At 37.4% G+C, this 19,465-nt stretch overlaps 1 protein-coding gene across 5 annotated transcripts in view; it reads left to right on the forward strand.

Annotated features, from left to right (window-relative positions):
- IQCE (IQ motif containing E) overlaps positions 1-19,465 on the forward strand; it is a 29,384-nt gene that overhangs the window by 1,000 nt on the left and 8,919 nt on the right. For 2 of the 5 annotated variants that reach the window (XM_030001923.2, XM_030001924.2), the window contains exons 2-19: positions 583-630; positions 1,288-1,330; positions 2,746-2,886; positions 3,181-3,312; positions 4,292-4,362; positions 5,070-5,183; positions 7,049-7,099; positions 7,632-7,702; positions 7,921-7,993; positions 8,413-8,462; positions 11,124-11,281; positions 11,783-11,838; positions 12,155-12,363; positions 13,157-13,261; positions 14,025-14,127; positions 16,462-16,557; positions 17,273-17,296; positions 18,376-18,468. In XM_030001923.2, the coding sequence (XP_029857783.1) occupies positions 583-630; positions 1,288-1,330; positions 2,746-2,886; positions 3,181-3,312; positions 4,292-4,362; positions 5,070-5,183; positions 7,049-7,099; positions 7,632-7,702; positions 7,921-7,993; positions 8,413-8,462; positions 11,124-11,281; positions 11,783-11,838; positions 12,155-12,363; positions 13,157-13,261; positions 14,025-14,127; positions 16,462-16,557; positions 17,273-17,296; positions 18,376-18,468 (1,638 nt within the window). Of the gene's footprint in view, positions 1-582; positions 631-1,287; positions 1,331-2,745; positions 2,887-3,180; positions 3,313-4,291; positions 4,363-5,069; positions 5,184-7,048; positions 7,100-7,631; positions 7,703-7,920; positions 7,994-8,412; positions 8,463-11,123; positions 11,282-11,764; positions 11,839-12,154; positions 12,364-13,156; positions 13,262-14,018; positions 14,128-16,461; positions 16,558-17,272; positions 17,297-18,375; positions 18,469-19,465 lie in introns of all 5 variants that reach the window. The other 3 variants (XM_041120116.1, XM_030001920.2, XM_030001927.2) reach the window with 3 other exon arrangements.

The following is a 19,465-nucleotide window of genomic DNA, read 5'->3' on the forward strand; positions in this document are numbered from 1 at the left end:
TCTTTCTGTGAGGGCAGCATACATTCAGATAATTTGAAAGCAAAGCGGAAATTTTCCCTCTGCTGTGGATATGCTTACGTTTGAGAAGCAGGGAAAGCTGTCAGCTCAATCTGAGGAAAAATTAACCACTTTTTTGATTCCTTGATTTGTTTTTTTTTTCCTCAGCCTGATCACTTCTCCAGTTGAGTTTACTGAACATTCACATGGCATAGCAAGGGTAGGAACAAGTGAGTGAGGAAAGGGGCAAACAGATGAGTTGCTGCTTAACTCTTACTGGTGGAGAAATTAACGCAAAAACAGCACCTTGGAAGATGGGGCACCTGAAGGTTCAGCTGTTGTAATGCTGTGCACTGAAGTGCATAAGTCTCTGGCTCGAGTCTGAAGTGACTTGCACTATATCACACAGAACGTTTGTGTTAGAGCAAATGATGCTGGTTTTTGCAACAGTGGTGACACATTTACCATTTGAATTTATTGCACTCAAACTTTGTTGTGGTACTAAAAGGATATAAAGTTTTTTGGAGGTGTATTATAACCAATTATTTAGTAGCAAATGCCACAGTTAATGTCTCTATTTCCTAGGGAGATGACAGCCTGTCTGTAATAACCTGTGAATCAGATACAGAAATGGTGAGTTTTATTAATGACACGCTGTGGATGGATGCCTTAAAAGGCCTCTCAACACGTTCTTGCACACGCTACATCCATGTGATGCCTCCTGGTTGATAAGACGCCCTTCAGAGAGGAGAGCTAACAATATTATTGCAATGTAGTTTGATTCCAAAACCTCCTTTGATTCCAGATGTAATTCTGGCTTCTAAATTCTCAGCACTGGGGGCTGCAAACAATGTTTGGCTTCATTTCGCTGTTCTATCAAGTTACAGGCCTAAGTAATCCTTTTACAGAGTTTTAATGGAATTGAATAAGTCTTCCCTTTAGCTAAATGGTTCTACAGATGAGCCTCTACTCTGTGATCATCTTTAATTTCCTGCTACTCATATTTAATACTGATGGGGAAGGTCTTGGTGTTCTGAGCATGAACAGACTACTTTTTATCTGTAGCATAAAACTCCAGTATGTACCACCTTAATTCTGGTGACCATTGCTGTGGCCAAATCTGCATATACTTAATGCTACTATTTTTCTTTTCTACACAAAAGATTTTGCTTTATTAGAACAAACAATCTCCATACAAAATGGAGATTGAAGCCAATTTTGAGATTATATGCTGAAATCTTTGAAGAGTGAAATATGTTAAATACATTAAAAATTCTTTTTCTCTTCTAGAAGTTAAAGAAGAAAATTTTTCACAAGCCTCCAAAGTCACCGAGTAAGTGTTCCAAAATTTTTTTCTTCTGCTTCTGTTATTGCAGAACAAGGTAGATTTGTGGGACACAGGAACTGGAAGATTTACTTGAAACTACATCTTATTATTCTCTTCAGAAATTATTCACTGGTTTGTGCAGAGCACACCTATCTGAGATTTGTTCTGTAATCTGTGAAGTTAGACTTTCATGGGCTAAATATTAAAGTGTGTGGGTTAGTTGTAATTCTTGATTCTCCAGCATAAACTACTTTCTTCTGATGTTATCCCTTCTAATGGCAAGCATTTCTTTTTTTCTTTGTCTTTTTGGAGAAATGCTGATACTTGCTGTGTAGAAAGAATCTAGAATTACTGGAGCTACCTACCATCCAGTAGATACCTGTGTTTGTAGATTAAGCAGTTCTCTGTTTCATTTGTTGTTTGGGGTTTTTATTCACGTGACCTTAGAAGTACAATGTTATTAGACCTGCAGTTTTAATGTGGGGTTTTGTCCTTTTTTCCTGGGGTTTATGTTTCTTACTGTACTTTTCTGTTTACCTTCCTTTTTATATTTCCAGTGAATGTTTCAAAGAAGACTTTACCTCAGAGTGTTCCTGATTGTTGTTACTTTGTTTTGTTTCTAATAAATTAAATAATGTTGTGCTTTTAAATTTTGCTTTAGGTTGAGGAAGAGGCATGCTTTTCTGGCAGATGTATATCTATCTTCTTTCTTTTCCTGAAATCCCTTTGCTTGCCTAAATGATGGAATTTAAAATAGCTGTTTAATTTCAACTATGATGTTTGTGACATTGCCTCTTACTGTATGTACTTCTCTTGGTAATTTGAAGACTAACTAGTTAGCCCATATAGTGCACATCTATACTAATCTGAAGTGTAATTAGTGTCAGGATTTGAACCTGACTGTCATACCTGAAGTAGTAATGTGAGGGGCTCCCCAGCAGTTGCATCAGACCAATTCTGTTCTTTGATTACTGCAAGAAAATTGCTAGTGGTTTAGTAGCTATAGAGTTAGTTCTGTCTGTTTAGCCATACATATGTTTCTCATTGACAGGACGTTTGTGTATACACTTATCGAAAGGGTAGTTTAATGTATGAATTTAGACATGCAGGTATCTTAGGGATGCCTATCCAAACTGTACGTTTCAATATTTCTACATGCATTTAGTCATATTACTCTCACTATACCTCTTTGTAAGCCTCTTCATTTTTTGGAATTGGATTTTTTCTATATCGTGATTTTTTTTTTTTTTTTTTTAGGTGAATGTGCCATTGCTCTGTATAAGCCAATACGTAGTATGCTGTTAAATTCTATCTTTATAAGTAATAGGACTGTGTCTGGGAACCTTGAAGCGCAAGACAGAAAGGATTTTCATGACCTTGAGCTTTTTAAGGCAATGCTGAGATATCTTCTTTTGTTATAGAGTCTCCATACAGCTCTAGCACACAACTGTATCCTAAAAAACCTGCAGTTTGGCGATCTCTGCAGGGAACGGGCAGTGCGCATCTTGAGAGTGCAGCTGTAAAAAACCCAAGGCAGATGTGGCTGGGATCACTGAAACAAGGTATTATTATAGAAACTTTATCTGCATATATGGATAACATTCAGTGTTGTGTTCAGCTTAACATATAAACTCTTAAAAAAATAGGTTTGTATTTCATTATAGGCTACATAGGAAGTCATTTCACTATTATTTATTTGGGTGGTTGGAATTATCTGATCTTGAACACTGGAATTTATAGAGGGAATAATTAACAGCATCTGGAGCTTTCTATGTTGCATTTGTTCAGAATAAATCCACAAATTTAATTCACAATTATCCCCAATTTTTGCATTTTTGTTCCATTTTTGTTGGCAGGAATGAGCCATCCTCTGAAATCAGATGCTGGCATGGGGCATATGCGAACTAACATTTCTAGTAGCACTCCAGAATATTTGAAGGAAGCTCTAGGAATGAAGAAGCCAAAACACTCTCGTTCTGCTAGTAATGGTAAACTATGTAATGGTGTGGTAAATAAAAGTTAATGATCTTTTTTCCATGTAAAAACACACATTGCTTAAGATCTTAGCTTTAGGGAAGCAAGAGCCGTTTCAGTTTAGCCTGTATCAAAATATGTGTCAAAATATGATTCATGAGATACTTTTTGAGATTTCTAAATTGGATAAGACAGGGGTTTCCAAATTTTTTTTGAGCAATGAATCACTATTAGCTTTCAGAACTTTTTGCAAATTGCTATGCATTTGCAGCTGAAAATGTTGCAAATATAATATGGTTCAATGGGCCAGCTGTAGATAATTTATTGTGACTTTGCAAAACACAGCTTAGGAGCCATTGATAGAAACCATCTGCTTGCCTGAAATTCTATGTAATTGACTCCTTTTACTTCTTCTCTAGAAAGTGTTTTGTCATGTGGTTGTGATATTAAAATCAACTGAGTTTTATGAGAGGAGCAAAATTTAAAACTTTATCCTGCTTTTCTTAAAGGAAAACTGTAAACTTAAAAATCCCACTTCCATTTAAAATGACACCTATACTGTTACTGGTGATACAGAGTTTCTGGCAACTTTGAAAGATGATAGACTTTTACACATTAGGCATAAATAGCAAAATGTATTCTGGACATCTTTTAGAAATCTTTTGTAAATAATTGATTTGTTGCGGTGAGAAGACTGCAGTCTTCTGTGAAGCATCTATTTTTCTTGAGAAGGATATTTTAATCTAGCACCAGAGAGGAGTAATTAGGAGAAATTGGCTGTAAAATCTGGCAGAAGTTTCATACAGTAACATTTCTATTTCACCTCTATTTCTAAAATTAATTTCCTTGCTGATTTTTCTTCTTAAAAAAAAAAAAAAAAAGCCTAGTTTTCAGTTTGGTGCTGTTCTAGATATTTTCCTTTAACTGTAAGGTTTCTCGTTAGTTAAAAATACTTCTTGCAGATCTGCTTATTTTATGTACCTTTTTCTGTAGGCTACATTCCTGGAACTCCTGACTACAAAGAAAAAGAAGATATGTATGATGAAATTATAGAACTGAAAAAGGTACAGTCTCTGTGATACTTGTATAGAAAGTCATAGCGTCGCTCCATCTACCTGTAGATGTTCAGGCCTTGTTGGTTCAGAATACTTTGGTTTCTACAACTGGGACATCCACGAAATTTATTTGCTTTCGTGATGTAAGGCTAAACTAAACTTGTGTCTGTTTAAGGCAATTTCATTGTTCTTATGGTGTGATAGATACTTCTGAGTACTGGATGTGGAAGCCTTGAAGTATACCCAGTCCCGAACCCCAGCCATGGCCCTAGCTGGACGCTGAAAAGGTTCATTGCATTTGGTTTCTTTGTCCCTCCACCTCTTTTTTTTTTTTTTTTTTCCCCCTCCCTCCACCCCCCTACTCTCCTGGCTGTTACCCATCACGTTTTAACAATTTGTCAGTTGAGTTTAGTGCAGTGTATGAAAGATGAGGACTGGGCATGTTGAACACTAGGGATACCTATAGACAGGTATCTGGGCTGTTGTAGATCATTTGTGTAAGGTTGCCTTTCTGTTAAACCTTTTCCGTTTATCTTTGCCCTGTCATCTCCTTTATCTGTCAGCCCTGGTCCAGTGTGATGGTCTCTCTTTTTTCTTTTGCTTCATCCTGACCATCATAATTGGATTGTTACTGACATCAAAACATGTTTCCATGTGAAAACTCAGTGTATTTCTATTTCTGAAATGTGCTTACAATTTTTTCTCCCCTCTTTTAGACAATACAAGCTCAGAAAAATGAGGGAGATCGAATGAAAACTAAGCTCCGTCGACTAGAAGAAGAGAACAACAGAAAGGATAAACAGATTGAACAACTGTTGGATCCTTCCAGGGTGACTGTTTCTTGGGGGGATAAAAGTGGGGCAAAAGAGTGCTGAGCAGTGTGATCGTCTTTTCCTTGTCTCTCTAGATTTCAGGAGTCTGTAGTGCGTTGGCTCCTAGGAATGATGAGCTTGAATATGAGAGGTGGTTGGTTGGTGTGAAGGATTTCTGTTTTGTGTATCTTAGCTCACCAGTCCAGCTCAGTTCAAAGGAAGATCATGCCACACTGTGCAGATAAATTTAGTTAGCAAAGATACTTTTAATTTCTCAAGGTAAAATTAAAATGCTGTCTCTTTAGAGGTCCACTTTCTGAATATTTTGCCTGAGAGTAGAGGAGAGTTAACCTCTTGAATGGTCACTGATGCATGCGATCCTGAGACCTGAACCAGGACGAAAAAGATAAGCCTTATTGTCAGGCCTGTGAGGCTGAGAAGCATTTAGGGTCATAGTTAGAAGACCTAAATTTCACTGAATTCCTTGTGGCTGTCACTTTCTGTGTGCAGATCTACATCTTGGGAGAAGCGTGCTAATAAAAAACAGTGAGCATAGGGACTTCAGAACTTACGCTGTTGGACTGTTGTCGCAAATCCTGATTAAGGATCCTGTCAACTATGCCAATTTGTTGCAAATGAGTGATTTAGATCACTTAAAGAATCACTGTCAACGATATTAGCAAAAGTGATTTTAATGTGAATTTGTAAAAGTGCGACATAACAAAGTTTGATGGCAAGGTTCACTCTATTATTACACAGAAAAAACATACAAAGGAAGTCAAGTTAGAATTGATTTAGAATGATTTACACAGAGACTGGAGACGCAAAGGGTAAGGGAGACCCTCCTGTTGAGTCACGAGGTTCAGAGTGGGCCCCCTTACTTTCTAAACTTCTGATGGAGCTTAGGCGTGGCTAGGTCCAAACTTAGTCTCAGACTTGGACAGCAGTTTATGTCTAATGGAATTAATACAAAGGGTAAGGAAAACCTCTCGTTGAGTCACGAGGTTCAGAATGGACCACCTTGCTTTCGAAACTCCTTCTCAGAGAGGAGTCTAGGTGTGGCTGGATCCAGACTTAGTCCCAAACTTGGTCAACAATTTATGTCTAATGGAATTAGACACATGGATTTCATTAGTATTAGTTCAGCATGCTCTCAGTCACTTACTGAGGATCTGTTGTGAATAAGGGGTGTCTCCATCTTGGGTAAGGAAGGATCTCTTAGTCTCAGGTAAAGAATCTCAAACCTTGAGTGGTATCCCTGCTCAAGGGGAGAGTTGCCTGGCATGCAGTCCAGCTGCAATTCAGGGAGTGCTCAAATTTGGCACATCCAGCAATTTGTCGTTGGTAAAAGGTCTCTCTGCCTCGAGGAGCAACCTTGAGAGGTGTCCCAGATCAAGAGGAGATCACTGCCATGCAGCCACATTGCCTAGCAGGGAGAGCTCAAAGAAGGCTCACTTAGGCTGTCATATTTATGAGATAAAGTGATTGGCTTGTAGTCAAACTGCGTACAATGGGAAGGTATGCATGAGACTCCTCGTACCCACAACTTTCTTTGTTCCTTGATGAGTGTTAGAAAAAACACCTGCTTTTCATGTGTTAATCACATGATTGGTGATCCAAGCTCATATGCATTGATGCTTACTGGGTCACTCTGCTCCTTTGTGGGTTGTCTAGAGGAGTTCTTGGCCTGGCTACGGCTTGGGCCTTTACCTCTTTTGGAACCTGTACCAAACTACTGCTAGTTTGGTTAAGGGGGTCGAGTGCATCCGTCACAACTGTGAAATGACTGTGGAGATGAGTAGGTTAGAAAATTCTGTGGAAAGAGCTGGCAGTAGAATAAAGTAGCAAGGTTGGTCACTTGCTTTATTTGTCTTATCTTGCAGGGCTCTGAGCTGGCACGAGCTTTGTCAGAAAAGACGACTGATAATGGATGGGTAATAGTTTCTTCATTACATTTTGCTTTCATTTTTCCTTTTTCCCTCTTGCCAAGCTGAAACACTGCTGATTAAAAAAATAAAATTAAGCAAGAAAGAATAAGCAATTAGGGAATCACATAACCATTATTTCTATAGTCAGATAAGAAACCAGTAACAAAGATCTGGAATTAACGTTATTTTAGGGAGTCTTCTTTGTCACTGTCTTGAATCTGTTTAGGGAGTATTCTCCCTATTTGCTGCTTTGAATTTAGCAGGGTAATGGGCAGAGTTGTTTTTATTTAATGATTGTGTATAAATATTATTGAGCTGGTTATGTTACCACAGAGGTAAGTTAGGGATCTGATTACATTAGTGTTCTCTTTGTCACAGGGTAGCAGATGTGTATGATTTACTAAGTACTGAAGTATGTAGGAATAAGTATATATGGTTAGGTACAGTTTATAAAGAGAGGGCAAGATTACGGAGAAATTGAACTTCTGTGAAGAGATGGATTATTCTAGGACTCATGAGTTCTTTGTTCTTTCTGTAGGTGGTTAGTGGATTAAAGCAGAAGATTCTCAAGCTGGAACAACAGTGCAAGGAGAAAGACAACACTATTAAGTATGACTTTGGTGGGGGATAGAGGCTTGTATTGAATGAGATAATAAAGGGAATTTGAAACCCATGTTATTTTTCATCTGTATTCCTTAAGACACTTTAATGAACTCTGAGAACATGTTAGCAATTATAAACCACCCACCCAGAAATTGTAAACCAACAGGTATTGCAGTGTCTTTGCTGGTTTGACCGAATTATTTTTTGTATTATTCTATTTTCAGCAAATTCCAGGCAGACATGAAGACCACTAATTTGGAAGAAATGAGAATAGCTATGGAAACCTACTATGAAGAGGTACGTCTGACAGGTCCTTCAACGTGCGTACAGGAGAGGAAGTTGTTCAATTGTTGAGTCGAAGTATAAATGGAATGTTTCAGATAGGTTTCCTACAGCTTAGCTGCACCTGTCATCGGAATCAGATTTTCATAGATATTCTCATAGCTCCAACTATATGTACTGAAAAACCTTTTTTCTTCAATAAGTCGAGTGTGTTAACCAAAAAGGTGAAATAAATAAACTAATGTATATCCGTAAGTGTAGTGTCCAGATGAAAGCAAATATAACAGTAGCCTGATTTTCTGTGAGGCCATCATTGCCTCTGCTACTACTCAGAGTCTTGTTCTGGTTTTCACCTAATGGACAAATGTGTTGCATTAGCAATGTCAGCTTCCAGAGCTAGCTCCTTAATGGAACCTATATTTCATATTTCGCAGGTTCATCGTCTCCAGCTCCTCCTGGCAAAATCTGAGACTATGAGGAAAAAGTATGTTTAATTCTTTTGAGGCAAATGTTTGAGTATATGTGTTTGATATAGCACTCGTATACTACTTTAACTGATGGAAAACAATTACATGGGAACAGTTTATTTTTTCATTTAGATGGCTGGATTTGCTTTTTGTTACTGCTTTGGTTGGCTTCACAGCCTTAGCATATGTCTTAGTCAAGGGTTTTTTTTTTTCCTGTGGATAGATCATTTTGTGGATGTGGAAAAAATACTAGAGCTATTTTAAAAGTACGTGAAAGCTCTGAAAATTTATCTCTGTTAAATAAAATCCATCTTCCTCCATAATCACACCTATTCTGACATCACTGGTGATTGAAACAAACTCACTAGATGTTTGGCATTTCACTCTTGAGTCAGTTCTGCATCTTGCTCTAGGGTGTATGCTGCAAAGAAGGTATTTTGGAGTAAACATTATTTTCCTCTTGTACACACAGATCCACCGGTCAGGGTAGCTTTTGTGAGATATCCATGAGTGGCACTAGTAAGACACTGTCAGAGAAGCTTGTACTAGTGCTTGTCACTAGTGTGCGGGTGTATACATGGTGGTGAGGGTAAACGGTCTATAGAGGAAATAAAAATCAAAGCACAAAGGCAAAAGACAAAACTCCAGTAAGAGAGCAAGTTAAAAGCATCTAAGCAAGTGAGTGTCATTTGAGCTGCGAAGAGGGTAATAGAGTCTTGTGGGATAGGAAATTTTGTTACCACACCACTTCAAAATATACTTGCCCTCCTCGTGTTAAGTACAGGCAACTGTCTTAATTTGGGGTGTAATTATTTAGATTGATAGAAACATATGAGAACTCTTTATGGGTCATTATGTATACTACTTCTGTTCCCTTAATTCACTGTCTCTTGTGGATTGAAAACTGCAATTTGTTTCGTCACTGTTTTTAAAAAAATATTTATCTCTTTTGGCTCAGGCGTGCAGTGACAAGCCTCTCGAGGCTGCAAGCAATCACACCTTATTTATTTACATGTGAAAATGAGTCATCAGGTCTCTTCCTTGTCCTCATTTATTCATAGCTTCAAAAAGCAGTGGTCAGGGCAGTCTCTCTCCATTACGTGACTGTCAGTCTCTACTTGAGAGGCTGAGCGCTGAAATAATAAATGATGTTGAAGGTCAGGACTCTGGCACATAGAAGGAGTTGTAGGAGAGTGTTTCTTTCATGATGCTTATCTACATTATTTCTGGCTGAAGTGAATGGCATTTACCTCCTCTTTTTCAGTGTTAACGCTGAAACATGATTATTTGTATGTGAAGCTGTAGTATCTAATTGTAGCTAGAAACTAGGCAACCTTTCAAGTCCTCAAAATGGTCTGCAATTCTTTCATTTAGGTTTTGATGAGCCTAAAATAATGGCACTCAGTGATACAGTTATGATTCTATCATTTCTGTCCCTTCCCGGTTTTGGTGGTGTGGTGTGTTTTTGTTTTTTACTTTTTTTCCTGGCACAGCTGTATGAATCCATGACATCTGGACAGTCTTATTTGTTTGTTTTTATGGCTTAACTTCCTTTTAATTTCCAAAAGATAGATTAGATTCAGCTTTTCACTCTGATATGCTAATTGTAGACTGTCTCCCCCTTTACCCTATAATTATTCCAGTGGATGATATATAAGATTCCTTTACAAACTGTTCTGTGATTGTCATTGGCAGTGTCATTTGTCCAAAAGTAGGTCGATCAGTTACTTTAGACGTTTGTTTCCAGAAGTAAGTTTTCAAGAACTTTCTCATAGCAATAAAGAACAGGTATTTCATCTCACTAGAAATTTGTTTTGTGAACAATCTTTATGACTTTGTGCATCTATAAGCTGAGATTTCTTCCCCCTTTTATTGTAAAAGTTAAAAAAGGCAAAATCATTGTAATATTTTTAAAACAGTTTTAACACATAGCAGGCTTTCCCTTTTCTGATGCCTTTTATTGCCATCACATCGATGTTAGCTGTATTCTTCAAATCTGTTTCAAATCTCTCATTGATTGAAATATGTCTTAAATGAAGAAAGAAATTTCTCTGGGTTTTACTTTCACAGGAATAGTTTCTTTTACATTACAGCAGCGTTCACACTTATCTGAAAATACACTTGTGTGTTGGATTTGTTTGAGAGTTACCCTCTCTCCCTCCTAATCTCAATCTGTTTAAGTGAAAGAAAGCAATTCAGAGCACGCAGGTTAGTTTCCATGCTGAACAGTTTTTTGGAGGAGTCTCCCAATTGACTGAAGATAAGTGTTTTTAAATCAGTGGTCCATAGAGTACTGGTAAAGCATTATAAGGTTGGTTAACAAAACAAATAGAAAACCAAATAAGTAAAACTCATACAAGCACCCTTGTTTATGCATTAATGAAACAGAGTGGGGGAGAAAGTAATAAATGAACTTTCAAAGTTTCAGAGTATCTTCTTTCTTTGATGCAAATTAAAACAGTTGTGAAAGTGTTGAGCAAGATGGTCTTTGCATGTTTTTTCCCTAAAAGAATAGGTAAGTCCTCAAGTAAAAAATGTTGAGAAATGCTATTGGGGGGGAGCAGAGTCAGTTAACATAGCCAGCTGACTTGAATAGTGAGGCTGTTCCACTTTTTTTAATGCTGCTTCTTTGTTCTCTGCTTTTAAGTTAACTTTGTGGTTTTCACCCTGTTTTCAAGTACAGAGGGCAGAGATACCCAAAAACGACTAAAGGCACTGAATGCTGCTGTCCTGAGATTATCCAGGAACATCAAGGAATTGCAGAATGAGAATCGGAGGCTGAAGGAAGATCTAGATCATGTACTGAGCAGTTCTTCTCCTTCCAATAAAACAAAAAGTATGTCCTGAAAAGTTGGTGAACAGGGGGCGAGGGATTTGGGTACATTTGAAAGATATTTTTGAGAGCAGGCCCCTACAATGGTAGAAATGAGGGAGTTATTACAAAGGTAAAGATTTAGGAGGGGCAAAGTTTGGAATGAGAAGTTACTTACAGGAGTCTCTGACTTCTGGATATGCTGCTCTGGTCAGATGTGGGTTTCCTTTATTATTATCCCTGAGAATTCTGGACTGGAATCACTTGAAGATTTAATGCTTCACTGGAAAACTGGTTTTCAGTTGTTCAAAACTGATGAATGTGAGTAGTTTATATTGATTTCTGATCCAACTGGTGTAGAAGTCAAATATTTTAAGACCATTCTCATTTTTTCATTGCTGCATATTTGAAGTTGGGGTTCAGAGGTCTTTAGATGGTCTTTCTATATGGACAGAAGTTTCAAAAAGCAAGAACAATGTTGACTCACCAATAGTTTCATGTTTAAAGATTTGTTATTGTATTTAGATTATAGCGAGTGGAGCAGACAGAGGCTGGTGAGGCGGATTTCGGAACTAGAAAAAGTAAGTGATCGTAGTGATGTGGCCATCTTACCTGTCTTCGAGCAGAAAGTGCAGAACCACTGGCTTGTGCTCATGGCATGTTGCCCTTCAATGTATCAGCCTTGCGCATTGTGGCTCATGCATGTAAACTGATATCTGTACCATGTACCCTTCCTCCCTTTTTTCTTTTCTCATACTTGTTACATATAGATGCGCATTTTAGAATTAACTTCCATTTGATCTTTTCTCATGGCCTAAAGAAAATAATTTTATGCTAAATCTAATTTTCTTCTTCTTTTTTCTTTTGTATTTTTTTGTGTAAATTTATCCTGTTTAGAAAGTATGTGCCATGGAGAACACCAGGGTGTCATCAGCAGATAGTGAGTCATCACAGTTACGTGCTGTGTCATCTTCGCCTTCTGTAGACCTGGATCATCCAGCCTCTCAACAGGTAGACCGTGTTGAGGAATGTCGTCGCCTCCAAGGGCTAGTGAAGAAACTGAAGAGTGATAGGAAGGCACTTCAAAATCTCCTACTCAATAAAGAGTAAGTGCGACTCTTGTCTGAGTTGTTTTCTGAATTATTTAATTATTTCCTATCACATTATGAAACAATGTAATAAGTCCTTCACATTTTCAGCAAGAAAACGAATTTTGAGGGTCCCTTCAGCTTTTATTTCAAAAGCTTCTTCTAGTCCTACTAGTGTTGTAAAATTACATTGCAGAAAAAAAAGTCAGTGAGAGGATAGAAAATGAGAATTTCTCATTGTTTCTAACACATTTTTCAAGGCACTTTTTTTCCCGACCACATTGAAAAGCCTTTGAAGGGTTATGTGTCACTTTACACAGCAACTTCTTGCAAGTAATTTGCTGTAAAAATGTCTTGTTTTTTCAACATGTTTTGTCCTGATCTACCACTTTCTCCATTTAAGCCTGCCTTCTGCCATATGATGCACTGTGACTTCTTTTCTCCCCAGTAAGCGATTCATTTGCAATTTGTATTGCTTGGACTCCTTTGGTGTGTCATTGCATAAGGGCAGGCAGGTTAACCTGATCATGAGCAGAGATGTGCACACATCTATGTATTGTTGGTAAGACATTCTGCCTCCTGTGTCAACTCGCCTCTGAACAAAAATGCATAGTGAGAGCATGTGAAGAGGCGTTTTGCTTCTGAACAATGTATGCTTGCACTTTGTTTTGTTTAAAAGGAAAAATTAAACATTTAGTTACTTGGCAAACTTGAGAGAACCTATTTTATTTAGTAGCTTAAACAAAAAATAACTACTTTGTTGAAGTATGAATGTCTTAAGCATTGCTTAGATTTCGTTATACCTTTGTAGATCAGATATCAAGCAGTTACTGCAGGCTAAGGCTGAAGTGGAGCTGGAGCTGCAGAAGTGGCAGAATAAGATGGAAGAAAAGAGTACAGAAGAGCAGACTTTAAGGTATCATATTTTGTATTAGTAGATCCTTTCAGAACAAAAAAAAAAATCTGGTAAAGTATAATTCTCTTTTGAAGTGGCTCAAAATCTGTAGGAGATGAGCTTAACTGCAGGAAGCTGGGAATTCATTTAAGCAGAACTGTTTTGGAGAGATGGAGTAAGTTACAAGGGAAGAATTCTACAGAGTGGTTTTAGAAGAAGTGGAAGACTAAGAAGTATAGTAAAATTAAGAATGAAATTATAATAAAAATTAATAAGATAAATGGAAAAAGAAATCTGCCATGTTGGGCTCAGAGACATTTTTTTTCTCTTTCTAAGAAAAAACTATAGTATCTTTACCTTAGCCTATGCTTCTAGACCATTGCCAATAAGTCATTCCATTAACTTCATGTATTCTGTGTAACTGTTGATGATAATCCTGTGCAAGGGTGGCCAAAAAAAAAAGTTATTTCATTATTGCTTTGTAAGAAAGGACTTTGACAAATGTGAAACTGTAGAGCTCTACATGCATTATTAATAGTATCAAGGGTACCATTGTAACCCTGGGACTTTTTAATTTTAACACAAGGCTGTGCTATCACAACTTGAGAATTGATGTCACATGTCTGTTACTATAAGAATATGTATCATGTTATCCTGAACAGTTCCTCACTTTGGCCTTAAAAAACCCCAAAGCAACCAAATCTTATGAAATAGGTTCAGTATTTTCAAAGCAGGAACAACAGAAAATTTCTGGCTATAAATATCTTTGCTTTTCCAACTGTAGTGAGGAAATCCAGAACCTGACACAGAAAGTAGGGAAACTGGAGTCAAAATTGGAGCAAGAGAAGAGTCAAATAGCAGAAGATACAATGGAAAAGCTTAATAAGGTATAGACACATATTTTTGTTTGTGGTTTTGTTTGTGGTTTTTTTTTCCACTTGCATCTAATATATTGCAAATTGACCTGATAGTCTAAATAGCTGCTAGTTGTGCCTTTTCAGAGAGGCATTAAATCTTGTCAGAGATTCTGAATGATGGTTAATTCCCAGCATTTGTTGGTAAGTTGTTTCAATAATTACCACTGCAAATTGGGGGTTCTTTGGAGCTGTTCTCTAGTGATTATCTGCCTCACCATCACGTTTTTCTTCTTCAGTGGAATGTTGCAAAAAGCTTACACTTTTAAGTGTTTGTGTGTTTTGTTTGGTTTTTTTTTTTTAAGTAAAGCAAACAAAAAACAAAACAAAAAAAAAAAAAACCCCACCCACCAGACATTTGTGGTTTTGCTTATATATTCTTATAACATCTGAACCCATTAGCTAATTTCAGTCCAATTTTGTAGAGGGAGGGAGGTCTTGTAGGATTTGACAGATAAAGGATAGACACACAGGTAAGTGTGCTCACTGGCAGACTAGCAAAAGACAAAAACCCCTTTTCAATGATTTTTATGCTGTTCAGGTGATCAGTTAGGGCACATACACTGTCCAGTCAGAAAATATTCATTAGCCTTTCTGTTTGGATGGAAGCAGGGTACTTTTTCATGGGAAGGTTTACAGGATGTAGAGCACTAATCATAACGAAAGTTGAGGGTTTCTTTTAATTCCACTGCTGATGGGACACCATATATGAGTAAAGAATTAGTGAAGATGTCAATACAATAAAATAAACCCTTATTTCCTTTGAATTGAACTTTTTCTAGAGTTGAGGTATTCATAACATCTTCCTTCTGGATTTTCCGGTATCTAGCAAATATATTTGTGCATCTGTTGATCCTGGGCAGTCTTTAATGGGCCTCTGTAATCAGTTGGGGTATTTTCGTGAAATATGACTGAACTTGGTATCTTTGCAATCTTCAATCCCTCTGCCAAATGCTGTGTAACTGGCCGGTAGAGATGAATGGGCACTGACAGACATGCTTTCAGATGCAGTGTGGTCATGTTAATCTCATTTCACTAAAAACTAGTTGAAAATTATTACTGGGGTTTTTGATCGTTTGTACTTAAAAATAAATAGACCCTGAAATACAGGTAGTAAAAAGTATGAATAAAAATGTCCACTAGCTTAAGAGGGTGCTGGTTTTTGATATACTGTGCAATTCTTTAGATTCTTTTTTGTGTGTTATAGGTTGATGGATGCTAGATGATGTTTGGAATACCAAATAACTTGAGTCTTTAAAAACAGCCAACAAACAGCTCCTTTTTTCCTCTGCAGACTATATATATTCTTGGCCAGTAACCATCCATTTATTGAAATGTTCCCATTATTTGTAATTATCACTAAGTTCCTACCAATTTTTCATTTTAATAGTAGGTTGTCATTTTTAATATAATATGATCCATTTGCTAAACTTAAGCCTGTAACTCAGCGTTTTTAGGTTATAAATAAATCCTTTTCACAGAATCAAGAGGTTTTTTTTCAGAGTCTATAAAATGTCTTGTTCCTCTACTTAGAATTTTACACCAACAAATTAAATTAGTCTTTTAAAATTGCAGTTAACTTTTGTTTGGCAAGTGAGGTATGACAATTAGTATGGGATAATTAGGGATCAAAAGGATCAGATGGTGAGAGGTGGAATATGCAACAACAGCGCAGAAGAAATAACTGGAACAAAATCTTGTTTTGTTCCTGGTTTCTTTCTTTCTTCCTCTAATTAATTTCTTCAAGATAGAAGAGTGGAGTTATGCCAATATACACAAGTTCTCCGTCTTGTCGGTGTCATATGATGGCCAACTCATCAGTAAGCTTAAACAGATGATTATGGGGCCACAGAAGCCAGGATGAGACATGAGAGTGCTCCCCAGTTAATTAATACTAGTCTCTTCTGGAGAAGAAATGCAAAATTAGGTATCCTGATATTTGTTCTCAGTCTGTCAATAACATACGAACCATTTCTGATCAACAAAGCAGTGGGTTCCACTGTTGGAGCTCCTATTGCTTTAGTAATGCATAGAAAAATAGGAGTGTGTGTAAATGAAAACCTTTCCATTCCCATGCTCTGCTAACAGCTAAAATGGGGACAGAAATGTGTTTCACTATAACAGTCATCTAGATGATGACTTTGAACGTTAGCAGTATTCAGAACTAAGAGTTTCCTCTTAAACTTCCTTCCACCCTGCAGGCCGGATGAACATTTAACAACTCTGGTGCTGATTTTGTAACCTGTTTCCCTCATAGAATTCCAGCTTGTGCCTTTAGTGTACTAAGTTCAAGATTCTCCTTTGCAGTCTTCACCAGTCTGCACGGTTAAAGGCAAAGAAGATCACAGGAAGGAACAAGCAGCCAAAATCATCCAGAGACAGTGGAAGATGTACCGAAATAAGGTGAGATTCTCCTATCAGGGAACAGTGAGGACATCCCCCTCTGAATCTTACTCTTGTTTTAGCATCTACAGTAACCTGCTGCCAGGCTCCAGGAACTGCAGCAGTGCTTCCCAGTATGATTCCTTACCACCATCTTCTCTTCCACTGCTTTTTTCAAGTCCTCCCTGCTGCTTCTTTTGCCTTTGCTCCTGAGAACCCTGTTGTTCCTGCTGTGAGATAGCCAGTTTCTGAATGGGAGAGTTTGGGTGAGCAGAGAACTAAGGAAGCGTAGCAGTGTTTGAAGCAGCGCTGCTGCTGTTGCTTCCTTGGGGTATGACTGAGGAGTTAAATTTCCCTTGCAGAAATCCTACAAACAATACAGGAAGTTTCATGTATTTTGTTACACTCAACTAGGACAAAATGATCTAGAGAAAAAGTGTTAACCTTAAATTTTGTTCTATGGGCAACACCATAATGCTGCTTTTTCCATGTATAGGACATGGAGTGAGGTGGGCCTTGTAAATGCTGCTTAGGAAACTAAAGATAAAAGAACTATCCATACATATTTCAAAGATTAAAAGCTTTTTCTTTTCCTTAAGTTTGTTGTTTGAGTTTTCAGGGGGAGGTGGGACAGGTGTTTCCATGTGTTTTAATTGTTGGGGAAAAATTTGGAAAATCTTTATTAGATAAAACTTGCACATATTAGTGGTATTAACTTAGGCATTTTTCATTTCAGAAAGAAGAAATTGCTCTGGATGAGGTGAGTGTGTTTGACACCCAACAAAACAGTAAAACATTTAATTTGTATCAAAGGACAAACAAATAACTTTTTTATTTTTAAAGAGGTTTTGTTGTAATATGAACCGTTGTTCCAAGATCATGTTTGTTCTTCAGGCTGGCTCATGATCTATCTTCTGACATCCTGGCTTTGTTTGATATATCTTGTCAAAGCGTTCCCCTTCTTGTCTCAAATTTTCTGTACTTAGCACCTTCTGCAAGAGGAATGCTTCTGAAAATTTTGAACAAAATTTGATATAGACAGGAAAGTTTTTCTGCATTACGTAATTCTAATAATGCTTTCATTTTCACTATGATGAGTCTTCAGAAAGATTTGAAGTAGGAATTTGAAGCCTTTGCTAAGAAGAAACATCTTTGACAAACTTGTCACTTTTTGATAAATGTTCTGCACAAAGGTTTTTATTAAGCTGTTTCTTCAAATTAGTACTATGTAGCATCTTACATTTGTTTTTTCCAGAACGTTAAAAATCCTACTTTCAGAAATTACAACAAATTCTAGCCATGTGATGCAAACATACTGTTTTATATCTAGATGCTTTTTGTTGATTAGAATCCAGTAAAATGTCTGAGTAGAGAGGAAAGACTTACGTTCAGCGTAATCACCACAATGGTCTGCCAGACTTGGCTTGATTTCTGATTGTATCAGAGCATCACAGAGCCTGCTGGGTAGCCAGAATCTAATATGGGAATGGGAGCATGTTGCTATATTTGTGAAACATAGGTTAGTGTTGGCAGCTAGAACTTAACTGTGTTTGATAAGATCAATCATGAACATCTCCCAGATTGAATTTAAACCATGGAGGTGTATGTCTGTGGGTTGTCACAGGCTGGGGATTCTCTGGATTGCAGCAGAGTACCTATGAAGTAACAGGGGTGTGTGTGTTTCCCTTAAACATAAGAAAATGTCAAGACATCAAAGAGTTTCCATTGCACAAGGAAAAGTTATTTTCCCCATGTGCCTCTTCCCTCTGGACTCTTGTTTTAATTTATAGCTGCCATCTTTCAAAGCAGCTAACATCTACTTATTTCTTTCTATGCTAGGCAGTTGTTATGCTTCAGGCAGCTTTCAGAGGACATTTAGCTCGACAGAAACTGTTACTGAATAACAGGATGCATGATGCAAAATCTCACAAGGTAATTGTTGGGGAAAATGGGTATCCAGGCATCCCATTATGTTTAGTTTACAGTGTGAAGTACTGTACTTCCAGACTTAATTCTCTGAATCACCCAGTGATGTTTTAACGCACTAGTTGGCAGCAGCGCTGTAATTCCAGAAAGATATCGAGCTCATTCCCTAGCCTCCCTTTCCATCTTCTTTAGTTCACATTTTTTCTTAGAAGTAAAGCTATAACTTCTCTGCATTGTGGACTGTAGCTAGGTCTCCTCTTTTTTTCTGGTTCTCCCATCAGCTAATAATGTACCCTTTAACTTTTAATTCGGAGTGCTGTTGAAAACTGTACTTGCTGTCAAGTGTTCACTACTGAATCGTTGTAGTAATAGACGAACCTTTGTCACTGAAGTTCAGAAATAAGGATTTGGAAAGCATCTTTGACTGGGTTGAAAAGTAAAGGAGTCTTGCATGTGGTATGCTCAACCAAAGACTTGTGGGGTCCTCTGTCATGTCAAACTCACTCCAGATTGCTCAGTTCTAAATATGAAAAAATTTCCTTACCAATTAAACATTTGGTTTCGGTAAATCATTTGCCAATTTATATGAACATCCTTTGGATGCAGGCTAAAGTTAATTTGTAATTCTCCATCCAGGTTGTCCATCTGGTTGCACTTTACATGCACTTTTATTTCAGTAAACTGGCCCAATGCGGTAGGACTGAATACTTTTGCTTGATACAAGCAGAAGATATATCCATCATGAAGGTTGCCTTATCTCCTTTGACTTCAAAAGGTTTCCTTCCTGGAAAATAAATGAACTTTCCTTGCAGGTGTCTGCTCTTTCATTAATTGAATACAGATGCTTCAAGCTTGTATGATGATCAGATTTGCATTTCCTGCTGATTTAGTCTTATAGAACCTTAAAGACTGCAGACCAAAAGATGGGAATATTTGCTCTACTACCACTTTCACAATCAGGAACAAGATTGTGAAAGAGTCTGTCAAGCTTCTGTGCAATCTG

The sequence above is a fragment of the Aquila chrysaetos genome, chromosome 25 (assembly GCF_900496995.4).
Source record: "Aquila chrysaetos chrysaetos chromosome 25, bAquChr1.4, whole genome shotgun sequence".
Lineage (NCBI taxonomy): Eukaryota > Metazoa > Chordata > Aves > Accipitriformes > Accipitridae > Aquila > Aquila chrysaetos.